The sequence below is a fragment of the Elaeis guineensis genome, chromosome 11, assembly GCF_000442705.2.
Source record: "Elaeis guineensis isolate ETL-2024a chromosome 11, EG11, whole genome shotgun sequence".
Taxonomy (NCBI): domain Eukaryota; kingdom Viridiplantae; phylum Streptophyta; class Magnoliopsida; order Arecales; family Arecaceae; genus Elaeis; species Elaeis guineensis.
The window spans coordinates 117,387,263-117,410,573 of NC_026003.2; the positions used below are offsets into that span (position 1 = coordinate 117,387,263).

Sequence of the window (23,311 nt, forward strand, 5' to 3'; positions counted from 1 at the left end):
AGTGAGTAAAACACAAACACCTATATAGAAGTCACTGATTTTAGAATCTTCTTGTTAATAACTTGTCAATTACTTTGGCAGTAAAAGTTAAACCTGCTTTGAACATTTCAAACACATCACCTAGTTTGCCAGATGGTCATGATATCAGAATTTTCTTACCTGGATAGACTAGCAGACTTATCAATTAACAGTCTTAAAACCTTAAAATACAGCAACAAATCTGCTTAAGATGTGTATGAAATAACTGATGTTGATGTACTCTCCATGAGATTCTTGGCAGTCTCAATTACTGACACCTGTCGCTAAGTGGAAACTGAATCAAGCCAGCTAAAATTGTAGATTTACTAGGTCCTATACGACGTATAGGATTCATTATTTATATTTCTATGAGTTGTCTACCCTCATTGGCAGTCTATCCGGTACATGGTTGATTTGCATTTGTATATATATTTATCCATCCTTCAAATTGATGGGGATTGGTTCCGAATAGAAATAGAAAAGACCAAGAGTTTCCAATTTAACATAAATAACTTGAATTTCTGATCTAAAATGATCTATTTTCTAATGCACCCATATACATGTCCATATTCTCAAGGTTTTGCCACCCTCCTTCAGGACTAGTTTTTTTTTGGTTTCTTTATTTATGATCATAGATTATAAAGTCCTTGAGTGGGAGAAATTATTTGGTAAACTAGGTTTACTGTGGATCTAAAATGAAATTACTCTATTTTCTCTTCTTTTTTTCTTTTTTATAACATGACCTAGGATGATTTCATCGTAGATCCATGGTGAACTTGATTAGGATGATTTAATCCTAAATCAATGATGAACCCGATTTATCTAATAATTTCTTTTTAAGTAGATACAAACAAGAGAGCCAGAGAATCAAATATTGCAAAGTTTAAAGGTGATGTCCTGATTCTCATATATAACTCCAAACCGAAATGCTTCTAGTTCAAAGACATATACTTGTTCTAGTGGTGTAGAGACTAATTTCACTGACCATATAATAGAAACAACATCTTAAAAGTATATCACCAATCTTTCATCCAAAGTGATAGAATTGTGGAATTGCGGCATATCAACTAAATTGCATGTAGGCGAGGATGGCCGCTTGTCTGGCTTATGTTTTCCACGTAATCATCTATTGTACACATGATAAATAAACCCAATCTTTTGTGTGTGTGCATGAGAGAGAGAGAGAGAGAGAGAGAGAGAGAGCGGGGGCATATATACAGTGGCGAAGCGTAAGGGGGATTAGAGAGGCCACTGCCCCCCAAAAAAATTTTAAAATACTTATTACTTATATATTTATATATGTGATGGTCCCTCCAAAATTTTAATCTTACACACATTACAAGTTCATCAGTTTGAGAAAAAACTATATAATTAATTTATATATTAATTTTTTATTGAAAATAATAAAATTTTGAAGAAACAATAGTTGTTTATTTATTCTTTAATCTTTAATGTGGAAGAAATTATTGAGATTTTTACACAATCAAAATCATTTTGCAGATAGCATAAGGTAATATTTTTTACTTATTTTTATTTATATATAAAATTAAATATGTATTGATATTTTGATAATATTTTGATTATATATATTTTTATTTTATTATTTATTATAAAATATTTTATCTAAAAAATTATTAATAAATTATTACTTTATCCTCTCAATATTTGATATATATATATATATATATATATATATATATATATATATATATATATATATATATATAAACTCTAGATCTATTACGTTGTCCTAACTCCAAGAAGGCTCAGTCCATACACTAATCCTTTCCAAAAATTAGTAATTGCCAAAAAAAAAAAAAAACTCCCAACGTATCTCTTTTCCCTATCCCCTTATGTCATTAATCCAACCCTACTAACGTTTTTGAAACGAAGCCCACCATAATTCCAATCCAAGCCTAAAAAGGGACACACGTACGTCTAATTAATAACCCGGATAGCTTACCCGAAGAAAACAAAACCCAGTCCTATACCAACTTGTCTTCCATAACGAACACCTCTCTCTTCCCTTCCCTGCGATTATATATCTCCCCTCTTCTCCCTCCACAATCTTCATCCACTGGCTCTCTCTCTCTCTCTCGCCCTCCAAGAGACCGCCCCATGGCCGAGCTGCGGAGGGAGGACCCCCCAAGAGTCGTCTCGGTGCTCTCGTCTGTTCTCCGGAGGGTGATGGAGCTCAACGACCTGGCCATCCACGGCCGGCTTGCAGCCCCCCACCCCCGGGCCTCTGCCTTCCATGTCCCCCGGGTTCCTGGTATCTCGGTTCAGAGCTACCTCGAGCGCATCTTCCGCCATGCCGACTGCAGCCCCACATGCTACGTCGTCGCCTACGTCTACCTCGAACGCTTCGCGCAGCGCCACCCGCCGGTCTTCATCAACTCCCTCAACGTCCATCTTCTCCTCCTCACCTCCATCCTCACCGCCGTCAAGTTCATGGAGCGCATGTAAGTTTGCACCACTAGTTCTACTGCTTCAATAGATTACTTGCTCGACGTCCTTTAAAATTCGCGTAGAGTTTCTTGGGTTTTCTTGATGTGCATGGGTTTCTTGATTTCTTTCAAGAAGGTATTAAGATACTGGTCTTGCTTCAGTAATGGTTCTTCTTCGTTGTTGTGTATATATATATCCCGTTCTTTTTCAATCAAGCGATCTTTAATTTGTCGATGTGATTCACCCTTCTGCTGGTTTTGGGGTTTGGAGAGTTATTTTGGGGTCCTTTTCTTCTTCTTGAAAGTTGGATCCTTTCCGAAGGTGACCACTAGTCTTACCTGATCCCAGAACGTTTTTAAATATTTTCTTTCAATTCTTTAGAGAGAGGACGGAGGGCGGAAGAGAGTCACTTTTGAGTTATTTAATTAACTGAAAACAAAGAAATTAAATATCCAATTGAGTTGCTAATTACTACTGTTTTTTTTTTTTTTTTGTCTTTGTAGACACTACGACAATGCTTATTTTGCAAGGGTGGGAGGGATAACGTTGATGGAGATGAACAATTTGGAAGTGAATTTCCTGTTCGGCGTGGGTTTCGAGCTGAATGTAACCCCCACGGTCTTCTATTCCTACTGCTCTCGTCTTCGGGAGGAGATGTATCTACTGGAGTCGCCCCCCGCTCCCCCAAGGTCTCCCTCCTGCTTGACAGAGGAAGAGTCCGACAGCGGCAGCTGGCTATTCGAGAGGCGCTCCAGTACATACATAGATGAGTAGAGAACAATCATCAATTTTTGATGGACCAGACTGATACCATGTTAATTGTTTAGTTTCCGGCTTCTTTTTTATTTTGATGATTAGTGTTTGCTTTGGGCATGTGAACTACAATCCACTGTCTTTTTTATCCTCCATTTTTGTTTCATTTTGATTGGGCGATTTGTAATTTTCTGTGAACTATAATTTAGATCTGTAATTAATGTCTTATGGATCGAGTTTATATATGATCTATCATTATGGTGCTCTCGGTGTAGTGTGTAGAATTAATGATTCAATTGGTAAATAATAATTGATGTGGTGTTGTTTGTTATCTTGTGAAATCTTGTGAATCTCTTAATTGAAGTTGTTGGCAAAATAATTAAGATTCATAGAGCTAACCCCAGATCAATGGGATGCATGTACCTATCTGATTCAGTGATTGCTAACCAATGCTATGTTATGTATCCACTCATGATGTATCATATTTGTTGGAGGCATTGGTTCTTGTTGAATTGTTGAAGTAAAATGGTGGAGTAGATGAGATCGAAGGGATCATTGGATTACCAATGTCCAGTCTTGAGAAACATTTGTGAAGGAACTGAATATGCTGAGGACCTCATAATTAATGATCTTCATGTAGGGGGCCATAACAATTACATGCCCCCAAGTTTGTGATCCACCGTGCATCTGGCCTCTGAGGGGCTCCATTTTGTCCGAAGTCAACACCCCATCTGGTGCTTTATGAAGGCGATGTGATTCTTTGCTTTCCAGAGAATTGCTCATTTGCATGCATAAATAGCTTGTTATTGTTTGAGCCCTTTTTTTGAATTTAATACTAGATGGTGACTTTGGGCTAGAAATTCCTTTTGGCATCTAGCTATGATCCTTCTATTTTCTTCTTTCTCATGAAAAGCTTGTTATCTTCTTTTACTTCACCATCTGCCTCATTATATGCATGTTAGCAATGTCTGATGGAAACCTAAATGGAGCCATTCGATTTAACAATCTCATAAATATACAATTGCCAATTACTTTGCATCTATATCAACTAGAATGGACTCGTTCATATGTAGTAGAAGCTTGCAAGCAGCGTTTCAGCATCATCCTCATTCATAACCTGCTCACCTAGCAACCTAGTGGGACATTATATTTCAAGATCCACTTCTCATGGGGATGATGGACCGAAACACCCACCACTGGGGTCATGCTTAAATTTGTAGGGCCTGGTGAGAAGTGTTTAATTTGTAGCTGCTGCAACTTGTGCCTAATTAGCTCAGGTCCTGAAAGCACACATGCATGGGCCTAGATAACACTACGCCATCTCGAGGTTCCAAAGATGACTGCATGTCTGATGCTAAATGCTAGGAATGGCATGGGCAATGGCAGCCCACACTTGGCTTGAATTTATTTTGGGGTGAAGAGTTGCTAGGAACCTGTTTACGTACGTGTATTTGTGTGTGTATTATTAAGAATTGGCTTAATCCATTCTTTATAATATAGCATAGATATCTCGATAATTGTTATAGGTTTGAGAAAATTACACCGAAAAATCCCTCTAATATTTCATGATTTTGTACTTGTACCCTAAAAATTCTAATTATTTCAATTAGATTCTAAAACCTAATATTTGGTTGCAATGTTCTCTAGTTGTCCATCTCTATAAGATCCATGAATACATGATTATGATCATGTGATATAACTTCAGATATTATATTTCATAAATATCCTTTCCTCCTATATTAAGAGATGTATTAGTATTTTTGACGACGAAGGAGATCGCATGGCCATCACGTGATGACTCCTTATTCCTCTTTCTTTCTTTCTATTGGTGGGGTTTTGCCTGACTTAGTTGGGTGCAGTGAAGATAAAGAGAAGAGAGAGCAAAGGGAGAGAACCCACAATCACTTGAAGTGCAACAAGGAAGAAATGAGCTAGTGAATCCATAACTTGTTGTATCTCCACCTGAAGTCAAGCTGCTTGTATCGATCAGCAAATTGTTGTGCCATCGCTCAAGTTGCAGCTGATCCTTGGAACCTTCCGTTATGCTGCAACATTTTGTTTTCAAGTCCTCAATTTATGTCGTGCAGTAGATGTCTTTTCAATCCTTGAAGAGATTGGACACTTAGCTGAATTTTAGCTTTTAATCCTTGGTTTCTTGCTTCACATGACAGAAGATGATCTTCTCCATCATTGAAGAGATTTGTCCTTCTTTTTTTAATTTTGTTTAGTCATATAAATTCTTGAAATGGCATATCATTCAAGAACATACCACCTGATATACATTCTTTCCTTCCCTCTTTTAATAAAAATGGGCAGCACCAATTGACCTCTCATTAAACTTTTTTAAACAAAAGTAGTGATGGAAAACTAGAAATTGGACTTTGCCTTTTGTTTTGATAAAATTGCCAAAAAAAAAAAAATCCTCCCACCGCCAGTCATTTCAACTGCCATCTCTTCTTCTTCTTCATTCGTTGTGTCTCCTCTTCTTTTTCTTGCTCCCTTTGTTTTCTTTCGTGATTCTCTATTTTATTCCTTTTAAGGAGGCAATATGATCTTGAAGAGTACAATGATAGCCAGACCGTCAGATAGGACATTTTTGTTAAGGTCAAATTGCCCCTCAACACCAAAATAGAGAAGAGCATCAACACAAAGGTTTTCACCAAGACCACCATCTTCAACAATTGTTTCTCTAATTCATTTGATAGAAGTCCCACTTTAAGTCCAAAACATCATAATCTCACCACGGAGCTTATTTACGAAATTGTAAAAAGTCGGATGACTCATCAAAATGGAGGAGGAAGTGAGAGAGAGTAGTCAAGTGCCCAGTCGACTAATTTTTCTCAAATTTAATTTTCTTCTATTGGTAACCTTTGGAGATAAATTAGTCATTTTACTACTTCCATTAATGATTTTAAAGCTCAGATAATTATAATCAAATCTTAAGTTTCGTCGTCTAATAAAAAATAGAAATTTGGATTCGTAAGTGAAAATTGCAAAAAGTTAAACAATGTGGTTATAATTTTTTTTTATAGGCTTTGCAAGTTGTTATTACTATTATTTTTTGATAGGACACGATACTCATACAAATAGTGTGAGTACAACTAAGAGAGTTGGAAACAAAAAAAAAAAAAAAAAAAAAAAACCTCTTGAATGCTAAAGCATACACACCCCCCAACTCTTGGAATGCTATAAGCCCCCCTCCCCCAACCTAAGTCCACAGTAATATCTTTCTAGAGTAATCAGCAATATAAGTGGTGATCCAATTCACAGCATTGTCCACCTCACAATAAATATGCCTGATATCTAAAATGACACAGCCCATCAGCAATCTCTAAATGTCGATGGAGCCAGATTACCCATCAAGATTTATTAAGAAATTAGGGTGAGAGTTATATATAGACCTCAGAGGTTACAATCGGGAAAAGAATTTAGAGAATATACAAACTAAGAGGAACAGGATCATCTGATACTAATTAGATATAATTTGTCTCTCCAACTTCTCCCATAATTTATAAAATCTAAGGAGAATCTTTTGACCACAGAGAAGGCCCAATCATTAAGGAGGTGGATAACTTTGTGGATAATTAAATGTGGAAATGCATGCTTCTGATGTCCTTGTTATATATATATTAGAAGTTAGGGCTCATTCTTTTGCAAGCAAAAAATTTATCTGAGAATTCATATTTTCTTTCGTAAATATTTTTCAAATAATATTTAGGTAAAAAAATAATTTATCTATATTCTTTTAGCTTCAAAATTTATTACTCATATTCTTTTATATTACTATTTTCCTAAATAAATTGATAAAATTTTTTCATATTTTCCATGATATCTCTTATGCTTTTTAGATTTGACTAAATTATTAAACATTAAATGATAGAGACATTGAAAATGATGATAGATATTTTAGATATAACATTAAATGCCTACTTTAATGATTGATGAAAAAATGATTTAACCATCTCCTGAATAAATTTTTTTTATTTTATAAATAAATATTATCCATAATAAAATAACTTATCTATCTTGAAAAATATGAAAACATGAATAAATTGCTTAATGAAAAAATTGATCAACTTTTTCATGATATTTATCCAAAAAAACGACCTCTTAAAAAAAAAATTAATGTTATAATCCAAAATTAAACAAATTACTTTTTTTTATTTTTATAATCAATGTCATTTTCTATCTTTTACTTTTCCAATGACAAATGAAACCAGGATAAAGTTATTTTCCGTTTTAGCCAACTCAAGATGCACTCATGTGTGGCCTATGGAACACTAGTAATGACAGTCGGATCCAAAGACACAACCTTTGTGCTCACGCTGGAGCAACATATGACCATTTGCATTTGTAAATCAATTATAGGAGTCAGTCCCTCAAATAAAACAATCGGGCAATTAGTATGACTTTCCCAAGCCTCTCGTCATATAACAGGACCCTATATTTTCGTAGCACTTTAAGTTCGTTCAGGTTTTCCTCATTCAAAGTCTGCATATGCATTTAAGGACTTGTATCTAAAGCAGGTTTCATGCCCATTTATTTTGCTGAGATCGTTACCACTTTGAAAGGGTTACATGAGTCCTTTGTTTGGCCATTTTGGAGGGATCAAAGCTAGCATGTCCAATATTCCATTGTAAGCTTTCTAGCTTGCATTGACATTCTGTATTAACTAAAATTGATGTAACTATGATGTTGGCCCATCACTGGGACTGTGAAGAGCATCTGTGGCACATTGATTGTTTCAGTGCACGTGATATAGAACAACAGTATCCCAAATTTTGCTTGCTTCATTCCAGCTGATGCACCACAAATTTCGTTGATCATATTGATTTCTCATTACACACTATGCAAAAATTAGGACAACTTTGGTTTATGCATTGTTGATGGACACCATTGCAGCAGTTGCAAATAAAAAATCTCGAGGATTGTGACATCGAAATTAGTCCAGTAATAGAAACTGGCTATTCAAGCACCACAACGACTAAACTGTTTCTTGGGTGACTACCAAGCAACACCTTATGGGTATAGCTAATTCAAAACAGGTAAGGGTTTTACACGTAACTATCCTACGGTCTAAGAATGTAGCTTGCATGCGAACTTTTTTCTGTTTCGTTCCGGAAGTTAGTTGCCAGATTTTACCAAAAGACCGTCCAAGCCCTAAGCACATGAGTATATTTAAAGACATGGTTTCCCGATTTCTGTGTATTGAAACAAAAAGTTCATGCTAGTCCTTACTATTTGGCTCTACGCGACAAGCATAGCTTCATGGAATATGGCCCTGAGTATCAAAATTCTTTGTGCGAGACCCGCTTCTCTATCATATTATCTTACAGCAAGAACTACAGCTACAGTAGACGACAGTGGAATTCTTTTTCACTTTTTTGTTCTAGTTATTGTCCGACTATCTCATGCATATCAATTAATCAAGTGATCATGTGTGAAACCTATTTCTACCATCCGCATTAATCTCATCCTGCATTCGAACGAATTAATAACTCAAAAAAAAAAAAAAAAATTATTTTGTCTGCTTCATTTCTGGCAGAAATATCTGAACTCAGATCAAAAACGGATGGAACAAAACTTATTTTTAAAGACTGTAATCTAATACCTAGGTATCAACCGTGAATTTCATTCATTCTAATCGAACACCACAGAGAATGCCTGAGATCTATATTTCCCCATATTAAATTTACAGCATCCAGTTGAGTAGGCTTTGACCGCCACATCCACCCAAGCTTTTGTTGGGCAGCGTACAGGAAGCCAAAACCCACATAACGCCCAAACTTTTGTAATAGGCATGCAAGGGAAAGAAGTCTATCGTAGCCGATAGACTTTCAGCAACCCGCGTGGAACAAAACATATATACCATGATCCGTATTCTCATCTTCCTCGCCCGCATAAGAGCATGCTAAGCCTTGAAATAATCCACAAAACTGAGAAATGTTTAGCCATCACTGCAACAACTAAATAATGATACCATAGAAGTATTCAACGGGTTGATTTAACGTAGAAACTGGAATGACCAAATGCCCCCCCTACCCTCAGCTCTAAATTTGATTGAATATGAAAAAGAGTCGTTCACACACAAAAAAACATCTCATAACACACAAACAACTAAAAAAACATCTCACAATCTATCTTGATGGATGCATTATGACTGGATTATAAAAAAAACATCTCATGATACTTAAAATTGTTAACTTTTGGCTTGCAAGAGAGTTAAACCGCTCAACGTTTTGATGGATAAATTATGACTGGATGATAGATATCTAACTTTCCCGAAGAACAAGCATGATTCTATATTAGCAGCTGAATAAACGAACAAATGTAATCGCATAAACCGGCTCCGTGGATGAACAATAAAGATCTAATCCACAGGTTCCTATCAACTTGCGAAATGTCAAACTAACTTGATCTAGGCCCAATCATAGCATCTCTGGTCAATGCATCTGGCTATCAGAGACGTGGCATTGGGCCTCAACAAGCATCACTAAAGTAAACAAAAATAAATTAAAACATGGACAAGCCTTAAACCGACTACAGTGATCCCTCAGTGACCCATTTAAAATCACACACACAGCTGATCCAGAAATCCCAAAACGTCTGCATCTGTACTTCTGTTTCAACTTCCCTTAAAAAACAAACCCAACGTACAATTGGATCTGAGATAAAGGGTTAAGAATAGGAGACAGAACAGATCGTGATGGGGTGAAACAGCTGCTGTTAAGTGTCATACGGCACTTCCTATCATGAGGTCAATCCTCCTCATTAGGATCAATAAATACTATAAACACCTAAACAACATTCATCAAGCCAAAAGTGGTTCAGATAAGAGAACGATATTAAGCGGACATCACTAATGTATTACAGAACATGGAAATCATAGAAAATCATATTTACAGAAACTCACATTGGTCGGCAATAACACCAAATTAGTCGGTTATTTAAGAATGATGATTAAACAAATACTCCTAAGTTATTCTTGCAGCCAACAAGAAAGTTCATCAGTTCATAGATCTTGAAAGCAAATACGAAAATTATCACAAATATAACCACAAGAAGATCGATAGAATTATTAAAGCTATCATGACTACAGGGAGGTAGGTTACTCAAAACTTTTTTTTGGGAACGGATAGAAGTAAACAAATGCTGATATAGAGAAGCCTCAGATAGCCAGCCTATTGATTTACATCAAATGATGGTTTATTAACCTCAGCCGGTAATTCCAACAATGTTTAGCGTATCGTCATAGGCTTACCAATCTCTCATTAACGTTCTCTGAGACAAAACATGATCTATTAGACAAGGAAAAACGCTGAAGAGATGCTCAGCAAAAATTCAGACAAAGCCAGCTAAACCCTAAGACACAGGAAACATCACCCAACGACCATTTCTTGACCAAAAAGTTTCTGCACAAATTTCTTGATCCAAATTAAAAATTAAAACAACAATCACCATGCATAATGAGAATGTTGACCGATCATTATCATCATCATCAGAATTGAAATGTTTTCTCATCCACAGCCCAAAAAATTGTGCTGTGTAGGAAGGTGTCCTAAGATTTCATTTCAAGATTTCATCACCTGATGATCGGTCACAAAATTTATACAAACAGCGGTACATAGTCGGTATTAAGAAATATGTATATAAAGCGAGAACAATCAAAACCTAAAAGTATAACGAAACAGAAAAAACAGATTCAGAAGCGAAAGAACGGATGCGTCACTTGGACTTCTTAGATCCTCAGTTCAAGTGTTGGATTAGAATACTATCACTTCATCCTTATCTGTTGATCAAATCCAATAAAGCATATCGGCCAGAAAAAAGAACCATGAATTAAAAAACGATTCTTCGAGGAAAATATGGTGGAGAAGATTTACTCAGTGGTGGCGATTAAAAATAATGGTTCGATTCTGCCAGCGAGCGTCCTCAAGAACTCATTTCAGAAGAGGGAGCTCTGTTATCCTCATCGCAGCCTTCTCCACCGATCCCCCAAGTCAAGATCGAGGAAATAACAAAATAAACCAGAAAAAAAAAAAGAAACGGAAGAAAAAAATGCGGATCGAACACGATAAAACCCTAACCCTAAACAAATTCTTTCCTCTGAAGAAGAATGCTCAGTTCAGCGGGGTCGTCGACATACAAATCCCTCGAAGAGAGAGACCTGCGATCCGGTCTGTTGAGCTTGAAATTTTCTGAGTCATCACCGCAATCTCTCCTTCGAGAGGGAAGGCAAACAAAGCAAACAAAACAAACCCTAATTCTAAAGAAGATCTAGAGGCCCTAATCGAAGAAAACCAGGGAGCTTCCGGCGCTAAGGAGGATATGCTTCCCTCGGCTGGGATGCGCATGGGTATATATAGGGCTGGGGTTAGGGTTTCCTTCGAGGTGACCGGCCTGTGCCGGTGAACCTGCGGGCTTTTGGGTGCGTAACCGGAATAGTTTGTAAACATCGAAGGCCCAGCAACAGTCCAAGCCCATCTGGTCTCAATGAGTAGGCCTAGACCCGATTTGGCTCGATGGCCCTGTCAAAAGCTCTAACGCCGCAGACATGGATAGCCAAAATGGATCAAGGACCGTTTAGTTGGGGATAATCTAATATAAATATATACATTTTATATTAAATTATTATATTTGATATAAAAAATAAATAAAAAAATAATAAAAAATTAATAAATTTTATATTTATTTTTTGAAGAGAAAAGGTAAAATAAATATCATGGGGGTTGATATTTGATAAATTTATGAATGGTAGTGATCCATACCGGACAAAAATATCCTCAATAAAACTGTATGTATAATCATTAAATTTATTCTAATATTTTTTCAAATTCATTCAATAAAAAAATTTTATAAAAAATTAAGATGGAGATATTATTGTATAACGAGCTATGTGATTATAGTCATTACATAAAAACTAATGAGAGATGACAATACTATCCTAATATTAAAAAATTATTTTATATTTAATAATATATTTATAAATTTGATCATATTTCTATATAGATTTATCTCTAATCAAGTGTAGTAACTTTTTTCGGTGCATTTATCGAAGTAATTTTTCTACCAACCAAATATAGTAAAAATTATTTTTTTTATAATTATTTTTTTAGATAAATAATTCTAAAAAATTGTCTGATTATCCTGGAATCTGACATACCCCAACCAAATAGGTCGTAAGATAAAATTTAACAATTTATAAAAGGAATGAGACACCGATGGTGCTGTTTTTTATTCTTTGAGACTATTAGAGCGCTTCATTCGATTTTAATCGATCCGATTCGAATCGATCTGTTCCAAAAATTGAATAATAAAAAAATAAAAATTAAAAATCGATCCAAATAAGAAAGTAATCGAATCAAAATCGAACCAAGAATTTCAATTCGGTTTGGTTCGGCTATTCAATTTTTTCTTCTACAATTTTTTTATTTTCAATTATCTATTTTTGATGCAACATATTCAAATAATTATTATCGATTCGTTGTTACATTGTATTTAATTAAATTCAAGATCGGTTGAATTTATTGTTTGATAATTTTTTATATTAAAAATTTATAATTGATAAAAAATAATATATTGATAATTGATAAATGATGAATCAATAATAAATAAAATGTAACGTATCAAAAATCACATTATTTATTATACAAATAAGCAATCAAGCATCACAGTAAATTATAAAAATAGATCAAATTTAATATCCAATCATCCATCTATGTAACTTTTTAAAATAGTAAACAATATAAATTTAAATCATGATTTCGATTTTCGATTCAGTTTTTGAATTTTTTGATTTTTAAATAAATCGAATAGAAAATTGAAATTTTTGAAAATAAAAATTGAATTGAATTATATTCGATCCGATTTTGATTTAGTTTTTTGGTCCGATCCGTATCGATTTTTGATCTAAAATCAAATTATGAACGGTCTTAAAGACTATGAAGACTGCTTGCTTCATACAAGAGTTATATACTCAAAGCTGATCAAGTAGTTTTTCTTGCAAATAAGGGTTTGGAGTACTGAGTTACTTTTCAGTTCATACAAGCAGATTATATGTGTTTAAGGAGATCTTCAGCTATCATTCAACCATTAATGGCTTCTCAATTTTAACTCACCTTTGATGGAGCGATACCGAAGCTATGATATCTATATTTTTTCCGCAATTTTAAGCCACAGGCATCCAAAGGGAGTTAGATCGCATGCCCCGTCACCTTGCACATTTTGGTACAGAGTGGATTGAATATTTCATTATCATGATGATTTGATCTACGGTAATGTCGAAGATGCAAGAGGTATTAATTTCAAAGGGTAGTAATTAGATGAACGTATGCAAGTGGTTCACTCATCATATTTACACCCATTATAATTGATAGAATCATAACCATTTATTAGATTATCTTGCATCTTGAATAAACCTTCTTTCCCTCAAAAGAGTAAGTTAGGACTTAGTTTAAATTTAGACTCTGAACTGAATCCAATAAGTGACTTGGCCTGCCAGGACCGTCCGATTCAAGCCCGGTCCAGAATCCATAGATGATTAGATGGCGCTACCCCAGCCGGACCCGGTTTCCCCTAGCTCTCACGTGCACCCGCGGCTTCCTTAGTCGACAAACGTGTGAATCTTCCGAGTTCCACGCTTCTATAAACGGACCCCTCTCACCCCTCGGATGCAAACCCCAATCTAAGCTGCTTGTGCTCTCCAGCCACAATCGAGGCTGACAGTGAGAGTACCCTCGCAGTCCTCCGAAAACCCTTCCCTCTCTCACTCCTCGCCTCCGTGATGGCGGCGACGCCCACCGACACCACCGATAACAATGGTGCTGCGGCAGCGGAGCAGGCCCTGGAGGCCGAGGCCCCCGCTGCCGAGGCCACCGAGGTGAAGGAGGAGGTGCTGGAAACGGAGGAGACCCCCGATTCAATGGCGGAGGAGGCGTCACCCACCACGACCGCAGAGCCGGAGACGGAGATGGCGCCGGCACCGACGCAGGGCGGCGAGAGCAAGAAGTGGCCGGGATGGCCTGGGGACAACGTGTTCCGCCTGATCGTGCCGGTGCTGAAGGTGGGCAGCATCATCGGCCGCAAGGGGGAGCTTATCAAGAAGCTCTGCGAGGAGACGCGGGCGCGTGTTCGTATCCTTGAAGGAGCTATTGGCACCTCTGACCGCATTGTGAGTACTCTCCTTGCTTTACGCTTGACGGGATTCTAGGGTTTTGCGTGCTCTCTTTGTTTTTGGGGTTTTATTGATGGTTCTCGTTTTTGTTTGATCTCGTCCGTTTATATCAAGTATGTTGCTTCTTTGATCTGGTCGTTTTCTTAAACGCCATCTGAAAGGCATTTGTGTGGATGACTGGGTGTTTTTTTGAACTCTAAACTTAAAAGGCCTTTGTTTTTTTGATCAAGAAGCTTGACTTTTGTTGAGTGGTTACATTGTGAGGGTTCCTAATTGTTTATTTTTTCCATTGTGATGAAACTTAACGAGCTTTTATAGACCCTTTTTTCTTTGTACTTCGTTGTGTTGAAGCCCCAGTAACGTGTTAACGGACTTCTTTTTTTTTTTTTCTTCTTCTCTAAATAACATGTTTTAGGATTTGTATTTTGCTTTATTAGTAGTCTTTGAAAATTCCAAGATTTTGATATGAATCGCCCATTGCCTATGCTACTTAAGAAATGAGAGAAATAAGGAACTCTTTTTTCTTATGAGGTTTTTCCTTTCCACTGTATTTCCCCGTAAATTTCCTTTCTACTCTTTCTTCATTTCTTCAACATCAGCCTTTTGAAAATTATAGGAAGATCTTTTCGTGCACCTGGTGCATGATACACTTGTGTAGGGAACTGCCATTGCTGTACCAAAGTCTGGATGTAGCAATGAGATTTTCATACCACGTTGAGTTCACTGTATTTGCAAAGCCTGTGAATATACATTCATTGCAAAAATTGGTCTTCTATCCACATTTATGAATCTGGAAACACCATGGAATGTATATACCTGTGTGTTCATAAGATCTAGCTCTGTTTCACTTGATGTTCTATTATTCATGTATTTAACCTGCTTTCAAGGGAAAAAATTGCTGTTTTCCATGCGTATGGTATCAAGAAACAACAGTTATAGCAGTCTTGTATAGGGAGCAGCATGCATAGCAACCTCTTCAGTGTGTTTGCACTTCTAATTTCATGAACACTACAACATGCCATCTGGTGTAGAGATGGATGACCTCTCAAGTGGAGCTTCATGCACGACTTGGAAGTTTGCATTGAATAGTAGAATATATGTACATGTTGTGTATACATGCATGCATGCAAACATATGTATTAGTATTGTATTCATATGAAGAATCTTTGCTCTGCTATATTGAAATTTGTCCCCTTAATACCTATAGTGAGGTTTATAAACTTGTGTAGAGTTAATGCTGAACTTAAATTATCTGTGACAGCTGTAGATGTCTTGTTGAGTTCAAACTATTTTGTATCAAATAAGTTCAAAAGCACTGGCTTTGAATGCTACGTTATGTATCTTTGAGGGATAAAGCCATTGTATGAATATAATATTCCTTGCCGGATGATTTGTAATATTTTCTTCTCATATCTAGGTTCTGATATCTGGGAGAGAAGAGCCAGATGCAGAAATATCCCCAGCAATGGATGCTCTTCTAAGAGTCTTTAAACGTATCAATGGTATAACAGATAGCGGGGGTGATGGTGCTACCCTTGCATTTGCTGCACCTGCTTGTTCGGTTCGGTTATTGGTAGCATCATCCCAAGCCATTAATTTGATTGGGAAACAAGGTAGCTTGATTAAGTCAATTCAAGAGGGTAGTGGTGCTACAGTACGGGTTCTTTCTGGAGGTAAATTCTTTAAGCATCTTTGTGAAGTTAACGACCATTTACTGACTTCTCCACATGTAAGATGTGTAGATATTTTCTCTTGATCTTTCTGAGCTAATTTCTGTGTGACTATCCTAATCAAACTGTTTGTAGCTAATTATACTTGTGTTGTTAAGGTTTTCATGTCAAAATTAATGTCTGAAAAAGTAAGTTGAGCTTGCATACTTCTCTGTTGGAAGATGTCAGGTGTGCTGCTCTACATGGTTGTCAATAAGCTGTTGCTTGGCATTTAAAATCAATTGATTTGGAATCATCTGATGCATTTCAATGAACTTCTGAATGATCTGCTGTTAAAAAGAGAAAAATTTAATGCCTAGGTGCTTCACGTAAAATTATGACCAGAAACAAACTATTCTACATAATACTATTGCTGACTCTAATAACAGAAGTGGATACAACAGATATTAGCAGTATAAAAATCTGAATGAAATTAATTAGCATGCTAGATGGTACATGATCTGGTACATCAATAATGCTAGTGAATTATAAAAAAAATTTAAAACATTGGACACATGAAAGTTTTAAATAAATTCCTGCTATTGTGGTATTAAGATTTAAATGGTTAAGTGGATTAAGCAGGTGCTTAAATATTTGACTAGGATGAACAGTTTCTTGGACTCTGAACCGATATTACTTGAGTGGTTATGCATTGTGCTGTTGTTTGAGCGCTCTAGCATCCATTTTTCTATTACTGCTTACTTGTAAATGGTGTTAAACTGATGAAAATTGGTTTTTGAAGAAAGGGAAGAAGGGGCGTGGGTGTATTTGGGCTTAAGATGAACATATCATGCTTCAGCATAATTGAGGGGTATTTGATTGCTTACTGGTAAATATTGATTTGAGATCTTGATGACTTTGTTATTTGCCAAGAGTTTAGTTGCCGGCAATCCTGGCTCAATTTCATTTGATTCTTGCTGGAATAAATAGACGAGAGGAAATTTGTGGCCTCCTTGTCAACTTTACATCTTAGCTACCTAAATTCCTTTACCTGGTTGCAGTATTGGTTTGGTGCTTGCTGATTCACATTGGTAAGACTTGTAGAATTCTTTCTTCTTATCGTGGAAAATATTGAAATCTTATAAATTGGACTGAAAAAAAAAAACCAAATGCGCTCAAATATTCTTTTACTGTCCATGCTCATCATATAACTAAGATAATACATAAGATATATTAAACACTGGTGTATGTCATTGAATGGATGGGCACTTGTAGTTCACACTTAAAACTACTTTGATTGCTACAGAAACATATGCAATCTGTCTCATGATTTTTAATATTTGTTATCAATGTATCTAGATTTAAAATTACCTTGATTATGCTACAAACCAAAAATTTGCATGTGCATGAAAAATCAAAGATGCAATATCTTGATGAATACAATTGTGGTATTTGCATCTTTTTTGAAGATTAAAAATTTGATACCTGATTTTGGTGTCTGATATTGAGATATCAACGGATGTAACATCATAGCATCTCTGGTAGTCTAAGTTTTCTTAATTGAAATTAAAGATTTAAAAGGCTAATTATATACTATTAATATTTTTGTGTTAAACTTCATCCATCCATTTTGCATCAATGTCTAGTATTGAAAATAGAAGTGGTTCACTACACAATTCAGTTTCCATTAGTTGAACATTTATGCTCTATATGTATAGTAAAGTTGCCCCTTCTATTCTAGATGCAATGCTTGGAGACATTATGCAACGAGGTGTAAGATGACCTAGACATTGATTTGCCATTCCACGAGTTGGTAATATCTTGTTTTATTTATCATGCTGATTTTAACTCAATGTTTCTAATTACCTCCAATTTAAATGTCTATTGGACCGAGAATTGATTATCTTTTTTCTAGTTCTCTTGTTTTTGCTATAGATCTTGAGTTCCCAATTTTTTCTTTTCTTCTTGATCCATCCTTGTTTTTAGTTTCAACTTCATGTTTGATGGAAGCTAAATTTGATTGTTTTATCAGAAGCAATTACCATATGTGACTGTAGCCTTCAACTCCAAACTTTTTGTTCCAATCATGATTTAGTCCTTTAATTTCTACCACATCTTTTGTCCTATCCAAGGTTCATTGTCTTAGTACCAGATCCTGTACAGGGACCATTCTATTATAGTGCCGGTGTGCTATACGGTACAGTATGATAGTGTCAGTGTAGTACGGTGCGGCATACCGGTATGATATGGTACGTCCTGTAGCAGATGGTATGGGGCAGTATCGCAAACACCAGTCCTATCTATGAATTTTGATTTGATCTTTTATAGACAACACTTGCTATTATTTAATATTCATGCATCATGGCTAATCCTAACTTGATCGCAATCTTACATTTTTTTTTTTATGTTAGCAGCTGATTCCTTCTTGTTTGTGATCTGAAGGTACCCTAATTAGCTGACTTTTCCTGTTTCTTGAATGGGCTTGCTGATTACAGAAATATCAGTTCTAGACCTTATATTTATCTCACATTGTGACCTAGTGGCCTTTTCGCAATCATCATATTCTTTCTTATACTCTGATAGAATTTTTATGTATCATTTATGATATTTTTCACAAACCCTATTTAAAAATATGTTTGATGTAATCTTTATCTATTTTTTCATTATGTATAATCTATAATAATTGAGCCACTATTTTTTTGTTTAAAAAGAGGCTTATTTGTTTCTTGCCTGGAGGCATCTTGGAAAATACTTGCTTGAGGCTTGTCTCTCCAGAAGTCTTGAGGCTTATTGGTAAGGCTATATATCAGAAATAAAAGAGTTTAAAAGTTCCAAATATGCAATCCATACATGCAAGTTGTATTATATTATAGAATATGACCTGAGGATTTGGTCATCTTCACCAGAAAATAGAAGGGAAGATATTCATCTTTTCATACTTTTGTGCATGGAACTACCTGCGGATTTTTATTGTTAAACAAGGTATTGATATCAAATTTCACTTTGATGGTTAAGATTTGTCCATTTCCATGTGGAATATGGGATCCATTACCAAACTTTGTACACCAAGTCCAGACATAATTCAACATCCTGTATGCTGCTCTTTCGATTATATATTTTACCGGTTGGTCCTTTTAGAGAAATCCATGAGGAATATGTCTTTGCTTTGGTTCCTCAAAAGACTGAAAATCTCACTTGACACCTCATTTCTAAACATTATTCAGGATTTGCTGACTCTGAAGGTACTTTTTGACTTTTAGTTTCTTTTTTTTTTTTTTTGGGTTTGCCTCACTCTTTCTATCATAAAATAATTCTCTCCGGATAATCTGGGAGTTTCGTGGTCTTGAGAAATTAGTCTGACAAGTGAAATATTTATGTTCTTAATATGATATGTTATATTTGAACCTTGTTTGCCCCCTCTTCATCTTGACTTTTTAGGGTCTCTGTATGATTGCTTACCAGTTGCATGAGCTAAAACTCTTTCCCACCAAGTTATGTTTTGTCCATTAATTGCCCTTCTGGAGATAGCAAGCCTTTCCCTTCAGCAAAGCTATCCCAGTCATTTAGAGGGTTGACATCACGATGTTCTCATGCTGAAACTAATCATCTCCTCTTCTTCTTACAAGGATATGAATCCAACTTAGCTCAAATCTACAAAGTTTGAACAAAAATGTCGGCTGAGTCTAACTGTATTTAGCCATCTGCTATGAAAGAGAAAATAGATAATTATTAGTCAGCAATCAAATGTACTATCTTGAATAAAAGTTCCAACTACGTTCTTCTCCTGTTGACCGTGTTGAACCATTTTCTTTATTCACTGAATTGGACTTAACTGTGGCATCAGCAAACAATTCAATGTACAATCTTGAATAAGAGTTCAAACTAGATTCTTCGCCTGTTGACCATGCTGAGCCATTGTCTTTATTCACTGAATTGGACTTAACTCTGGCATCAGCAAACAATTAAATATACAATACTGAACAAAAATTCAAACTAGGTTCTAGGCCTTTTGACTGTTCTGAACCAGTTTCTGGATTCATTGAACCGGACTTGAGACTGGCATCAGCCTCCATGTAAGGAACTCAGTAATGGCATCTAACACAAGAATGTTATGCAGTATTTAATCATCTTGCTTTTTATATTTTCTAAATCTATTATATATTGCTCCTTTGTTTTGGGTGTGTAAACTGTCAAAAAAATTTAAGCATAGGCTGAGATGTGCCAATCATTGACTCGTGCAGTAGGTTATGGCCCCAAGTTGCAGACATTATTCTATTAGAGTGTCTTCCTCTTTCAGCCATATGGGATGCTTTTGAATTTTCATTCTCTGTGGGCCTGATCACAAGGAATTCCTGAACACCAGCTGCCTCTGAATATGAACAAGGAACTTACCTTTTATGCCCATGCATCATAAACTGTTTGATAATGCTTTAACTTATGTTTGGAATGATTGTGCTCAGATTTGAACTTTTAGTACATGTGGCACTTAACATCTTAATCTTTCTGTTGCTAGATGAGTTGCCATTCTATGCAACCACAGATGAAAAAATGGTAGAGATACAAGGCGAATCTTTGAGGGTTCTCAAGGCACTAGAATCAGTAATTGGGCATCTCCGGAAGTTTTTGGTTGATCATAGCGTACTTCCTTTATTCGAAAAGAGTGTAGGTTTCTTTGTTTTCCTCAAGGAGGATTTGAATTTAAATTTTATGTTTTGTTGATTGCAGCAGACTGATGGTTATTTTGTTCTTCCTCCCTCCCTCTCCTTTAGTATAATGCACCAGTCACTCAAGATCGTCCGGTGGATGCTTGGGCCGATAAAACACAATCCTTAATCCATGCGTCACAACAACCTGTAATTGGAAATGATTATGCTCCTCCACTGAAGCGGGAATCTCTATTTCTAGATCGTGAATCTCAATTAGATCCACAAATTCCACGGAGTGGACTGTCATTATATGGACAAGATCCATCTCTCTCTGGGTTACGCGCATCGGGACTGGGGCGTGGTGGTGCTTTAGTGACTCAGGTCCAATTCATTTTCTGTTTATTCTTAATTCTTAGTTTCGAGATAAATATCTTTTTAAGGTTCTATTTTGCTTGATTTAGTATGCAAAGTCGAGTAGCATTCATTTGTGATTTGCATAAGGGGAAGCATAGATAGCTGGGATCCCTTCTCTGATTGAGGACAAATGTTTTTTGTATGCATTGTTAGAACTGCTCCTACTTTGGCTGCTCCGCTCCTCTTCTTTCTCTCTCTTAAAGAGAGCAAGAACTGAAGCAAGAGGAGCATGCCAATAAAAAATGCAAGTTTCTATGGCTATTTGGTGGATGGAGATATTAGGGGGCCTAATAGTGTTAGTTTTCTTTTTTGTTTTCCTTTTTATCCCTCTATTTTAATTATGACATGAAACTCTTACGTGGGTGGCTTGGAACATGAATGGGCATCTCAGGCTTTTTGATGTCATATTAGTTATATGTAAGTGTTGCACTCACTAGACATGGCATTATGATTTTTCTCTGATAAAGGTTCTTTCATTTCGTTGTCTGTGTTTTTACATTAATAGAAGTGGTTTTTAAAATCCTTAAATAAAATGTAGACAAAGTTCTGCTGCATTGGCACTCTTCTTAGATGGCATATAAGGTGTATATATAACTTGGTGTGCCACTTGAAGTGTGGTCTCTTAAATTCATAAGACAATGTTGGTAGAAACATACAATTTTTCTATATTTAGCGTGCAGTAATCTTGCATGATGATATTGATATGGGAATGGCTCAAAAAGCTACACAGGCATGTTCATTGCTTGTTGCTTGTTGAAAGTGCATGAAGGTTTGTTCATGATTGATTTATTATCCCTTCCATTTGAGGTGTCTTAGTTTGGCTTCTAAAAGAAAGCAGCTATTTGTTTTGCCCAGTCTAGTTCCATGTTGCTTGATTGTCATTTTTTGCGAAATGGCAGTTTCTTCATTTATACAAGATCTCATTTTTAGGACGATGACTTGGTAATATAACCCATATTGTGCCTCCATCTTTTGTAGGTTTTTGACTATCAGTTTTCATAACTGACTTGGCTAAAACCAACTGAATAAAACAGCCCTTGAAAGGTTTAGGCTACTTTCTCTGTTTAATTGGATGTCATAACATTAGTCATTAGTGTTTAAACTAAATGTCCAAGGGAACACTCATCCCATGGTGGGTTACCAACTTAAACAACTTCCATATGAGTCATTGATAAGCTGGTATTTTAGAAATTTGTCTCATTTATTATGATTAATTTCTCAGTGCCTTAACCTGAAATCATGGTTTGAAATATTGGATCATTCAGATCACCCAGACCATGCAAATTCCACTATCATATGCGGAGGACATCATTGGCGTCGGAGGAGGAAACATAGCATACATACGCCGCACTAGTGGAGCAGTACTTACCGTTCAAGAGAGTAGAGGAATGCCTGATGAGATTACTGTTGAAATCAAGGGCAGTTCTTCACAAGTTCAGGTTGCTCAACAGCTCATTCAGGTGAAGTATCTCATTTATTTATTTTTTTTGTATAGGAACTCATCAGACCCTTGGGTGGTGGGAAAATATTTTGTATAATAGCTCTACTGAGTAATAACTACCGAGTAATAATCTTTTCTTATTTATATCTGCAGGAATTTATAGCTGGACATAAAGAACCACTAACAAGCAGTTATGGAGGTCTTGATACTGGCCTGAGATCAAGTTATTCTCAGTTGGCAGGTACGACTTATCCATCATCATCACTTGCATCTCAATCACATGGTGGTTATGGATCCTCAGGATTTGGAGGATATGGCGGCTATAGGCTTTAAGCTGAGAGACATGGAGCCAGCTGATTTTCTGGTTTTTTTGATCACACTATCAACTTTCAGTCAGTTTCATGTCTGTAAAGATTTAGAAAAGCTATTACTCTTCAATGTTCGGTGTTTTAGATGTGTATTGTTTGGCAATCCTCTTGTTTTGCAATCAGATATTGCAAATTATTGAATACGATTAGGCAAACTGGATCTGTGCTCCCATTTGCTTGAGAAAACTCTAGTTTATATATATGTTGAAGCTTCTGTTCGGTGCCTGTTGGTGGCTAGTTGGAGGTGGATGAGTATCTAGCATTGAGTTTTGACCTTGCCAATGATACAGACCAGATTCGCCAGCAGTGTGATCACACTAATAGTACCATTATCCAAAGCAGCCATGGATTTTATGGTGGTTAGAATTTCAGTAATAAATGTATTAATCAGAGGTTATATA

The 23,311-nt window shown here is 36.1% G+C and overlaps 2 protein-coding genes and 7 non-coding genes across 9 annotated transcripts; 2 read left to right on the forward strand and 7 right to left on the reverse strand.

Moving 5' to 3' along the window:
• Nucleotides 1–2,136: 2,136 nt before the first annotated feature.
• LOC105054327 (cyclin-P4-1) lies at nt 2,137–3,240 on the forward strand. The gene is made up of 2 exons (XM_010935823.1): nt 2,137–2,480; nt 2,970–3,240. Exons 1-2 carry the CDS (start codon nt 2,137–2,139, stop codon nt 3,238–3,240), a joined length of 615 nt encoding a protein of 204 aa, XP_010934125.1.
• Nucleotides 3,241–9,545: 6,305 nt separating this feature from the next.
• Nucleotides 9,546–9,699, reverse strand: LOC114914662 (small nucleolar RNA snoR2/U65). The gene has a single exon (XR_003802201.1). It is a non-coding gene; the product is annotated as a small nucleolar RNA snoR2/U65 (small nucleolar RNA).
• Nucleotides 9,700–9,767: 68 nt separating this feature from the next.
• On the reverse strand, nt 9,768–9,997 carry LOC114914653 (small nucleolar RNA Z112). Its single transcript, XR_003802192.1, has one exon. It is a non-coding gene; the product is annotated as a small nucleolar RNA Z112 (small nucleolar RNA).
• A 382-nt stretch (nt 9,998–10,379) lies between these two features.
• Nucleotides 10,380–10,478, reverse strand: LOC114914659 (small nucleolar RNA snoR77Y). Its single transcript, XR_003802198.1, has one exon. It is a non-coding gene; the product is annotated as a small nucleolar RNA snoR77Y (small nucleolar RNA).
• A 232-nt stretch (nt 10,479–10,710) lies between these two features.
• Nucleotides 10,711–10,813, reverse strand: LOC114914657 (small nucleolar RNA snoR31/Z110/Z27). Its single transcript, XR_003802196.1, has one exon. It is a non-coding gene; the product is annotated as a small nucleolar RNA snoR31/Z110/Z27 (small nucleolar RNA).
• Nucleotides 10,814–10,915: 102 nt separating this feature from the next.
• On the reverse strand, nt 10,916–11,011 carry LOC114914661 (small nucleolar RNA snoR31). The gene has a single exon (XR_003802200.1). It is a non-coding gene; the product is annotated as a small nucleolar RNA snoR31 (small nucleolar RNA).
• An 87-nt stretch (nt 11,012–11,098) lies between these two features.
• Nucleotides 11,099–11,202, reverse strand: LOC114914664 (small nucleolar RNA R30/Z108). Its single transcript, XR_003802203.1, has one exon. It is a non-coding gene; the product is annotated as a small nucleolar RNA R30/Z108 (small nucleolar RNA).
• Nucleotides 11,203–11,333: 131 nt separating this feature from the next.
• LOC114914658 (small nucleolar RNA Z107/R87) lies at nt 11,334–11,436 on the reverse strand. The gene has a single exon (XR_003802197.1). It is a non-coding gene; the product is annotated as a small nucleolar RNA Z107/R87 (small nucleolar RNA).
• A 2,447-nt stretch (nt 11,437–13,883) lies between these two features.
• Nucleotides 13,884–23,135, forward strand: LOC105053924 (RNA-binding KH domain-containing protein PEPPER). Its single transcript, XM_010935263.4, has 6 exons — nt 13,884–14,389; nt 15,810–16,065; nt 20,555–20,703; nt 20,811–21,068; nt 22,367–22,561; nt 22,696–23,135. The coding sequence occupies exons 1-6, from the start codon at nt 14,003–14,005 to the stop codon at nt 22,873–22,875; spliced, it is 1,425 nt and encodes a 474-aa protein (XP_010933565.1). The 5' UTR covers nt 13,884–14,002; the 3' UTR covers nt 22,876–23,135.
• The last annotated feature ends 176 nt before the right edge of the window (nt 23,136–23,311 follow it).

What these genes read in the sequence shown, in the direction of transcription:
- LOC105054327 (XM_010935823.1), top strand. Translation starts at nt 2,137, where the DNA reads ATGGCCGAGCTGCGGAGGGAGGACCCCCCAAGAGTCGTCTCGGTGCTC. An exon ending in GTCAAGTTCATGGAGCGCAT is followed by an intron (nt 2,481 to 2,969) that starts GTAAGTTTGCAC and finishes TTGTCTTTGTAG; the next exon opens with ACACTACGACAATGCTTATT.
- LOC105053924 (XM_010935263.4), top strand. Translation starts at nt 14,003, where the DNA reads ATGGCGGCGACGCCCACCGACACCACCGATAACAATGGTGCTGCGGCA. An exon ending in TTCCTTTATTCGAAAAGAGT is followed by an intron (nt 20,704 to 20,810) that starts GTAGGTTTCTTT and finishes CCTCTCCTTTAG; the next exon opens with TATAATGCACCAGTCACTCA. An exon ending in GTGGTGCTTTAGTGACTCAG is followed by an intron (nt 21,069 to 22,366) that starts GTCCAATTCATT and finishes TGGATCATTCAG; the next exon opens with ATCACCCAGACCATGCAAAT.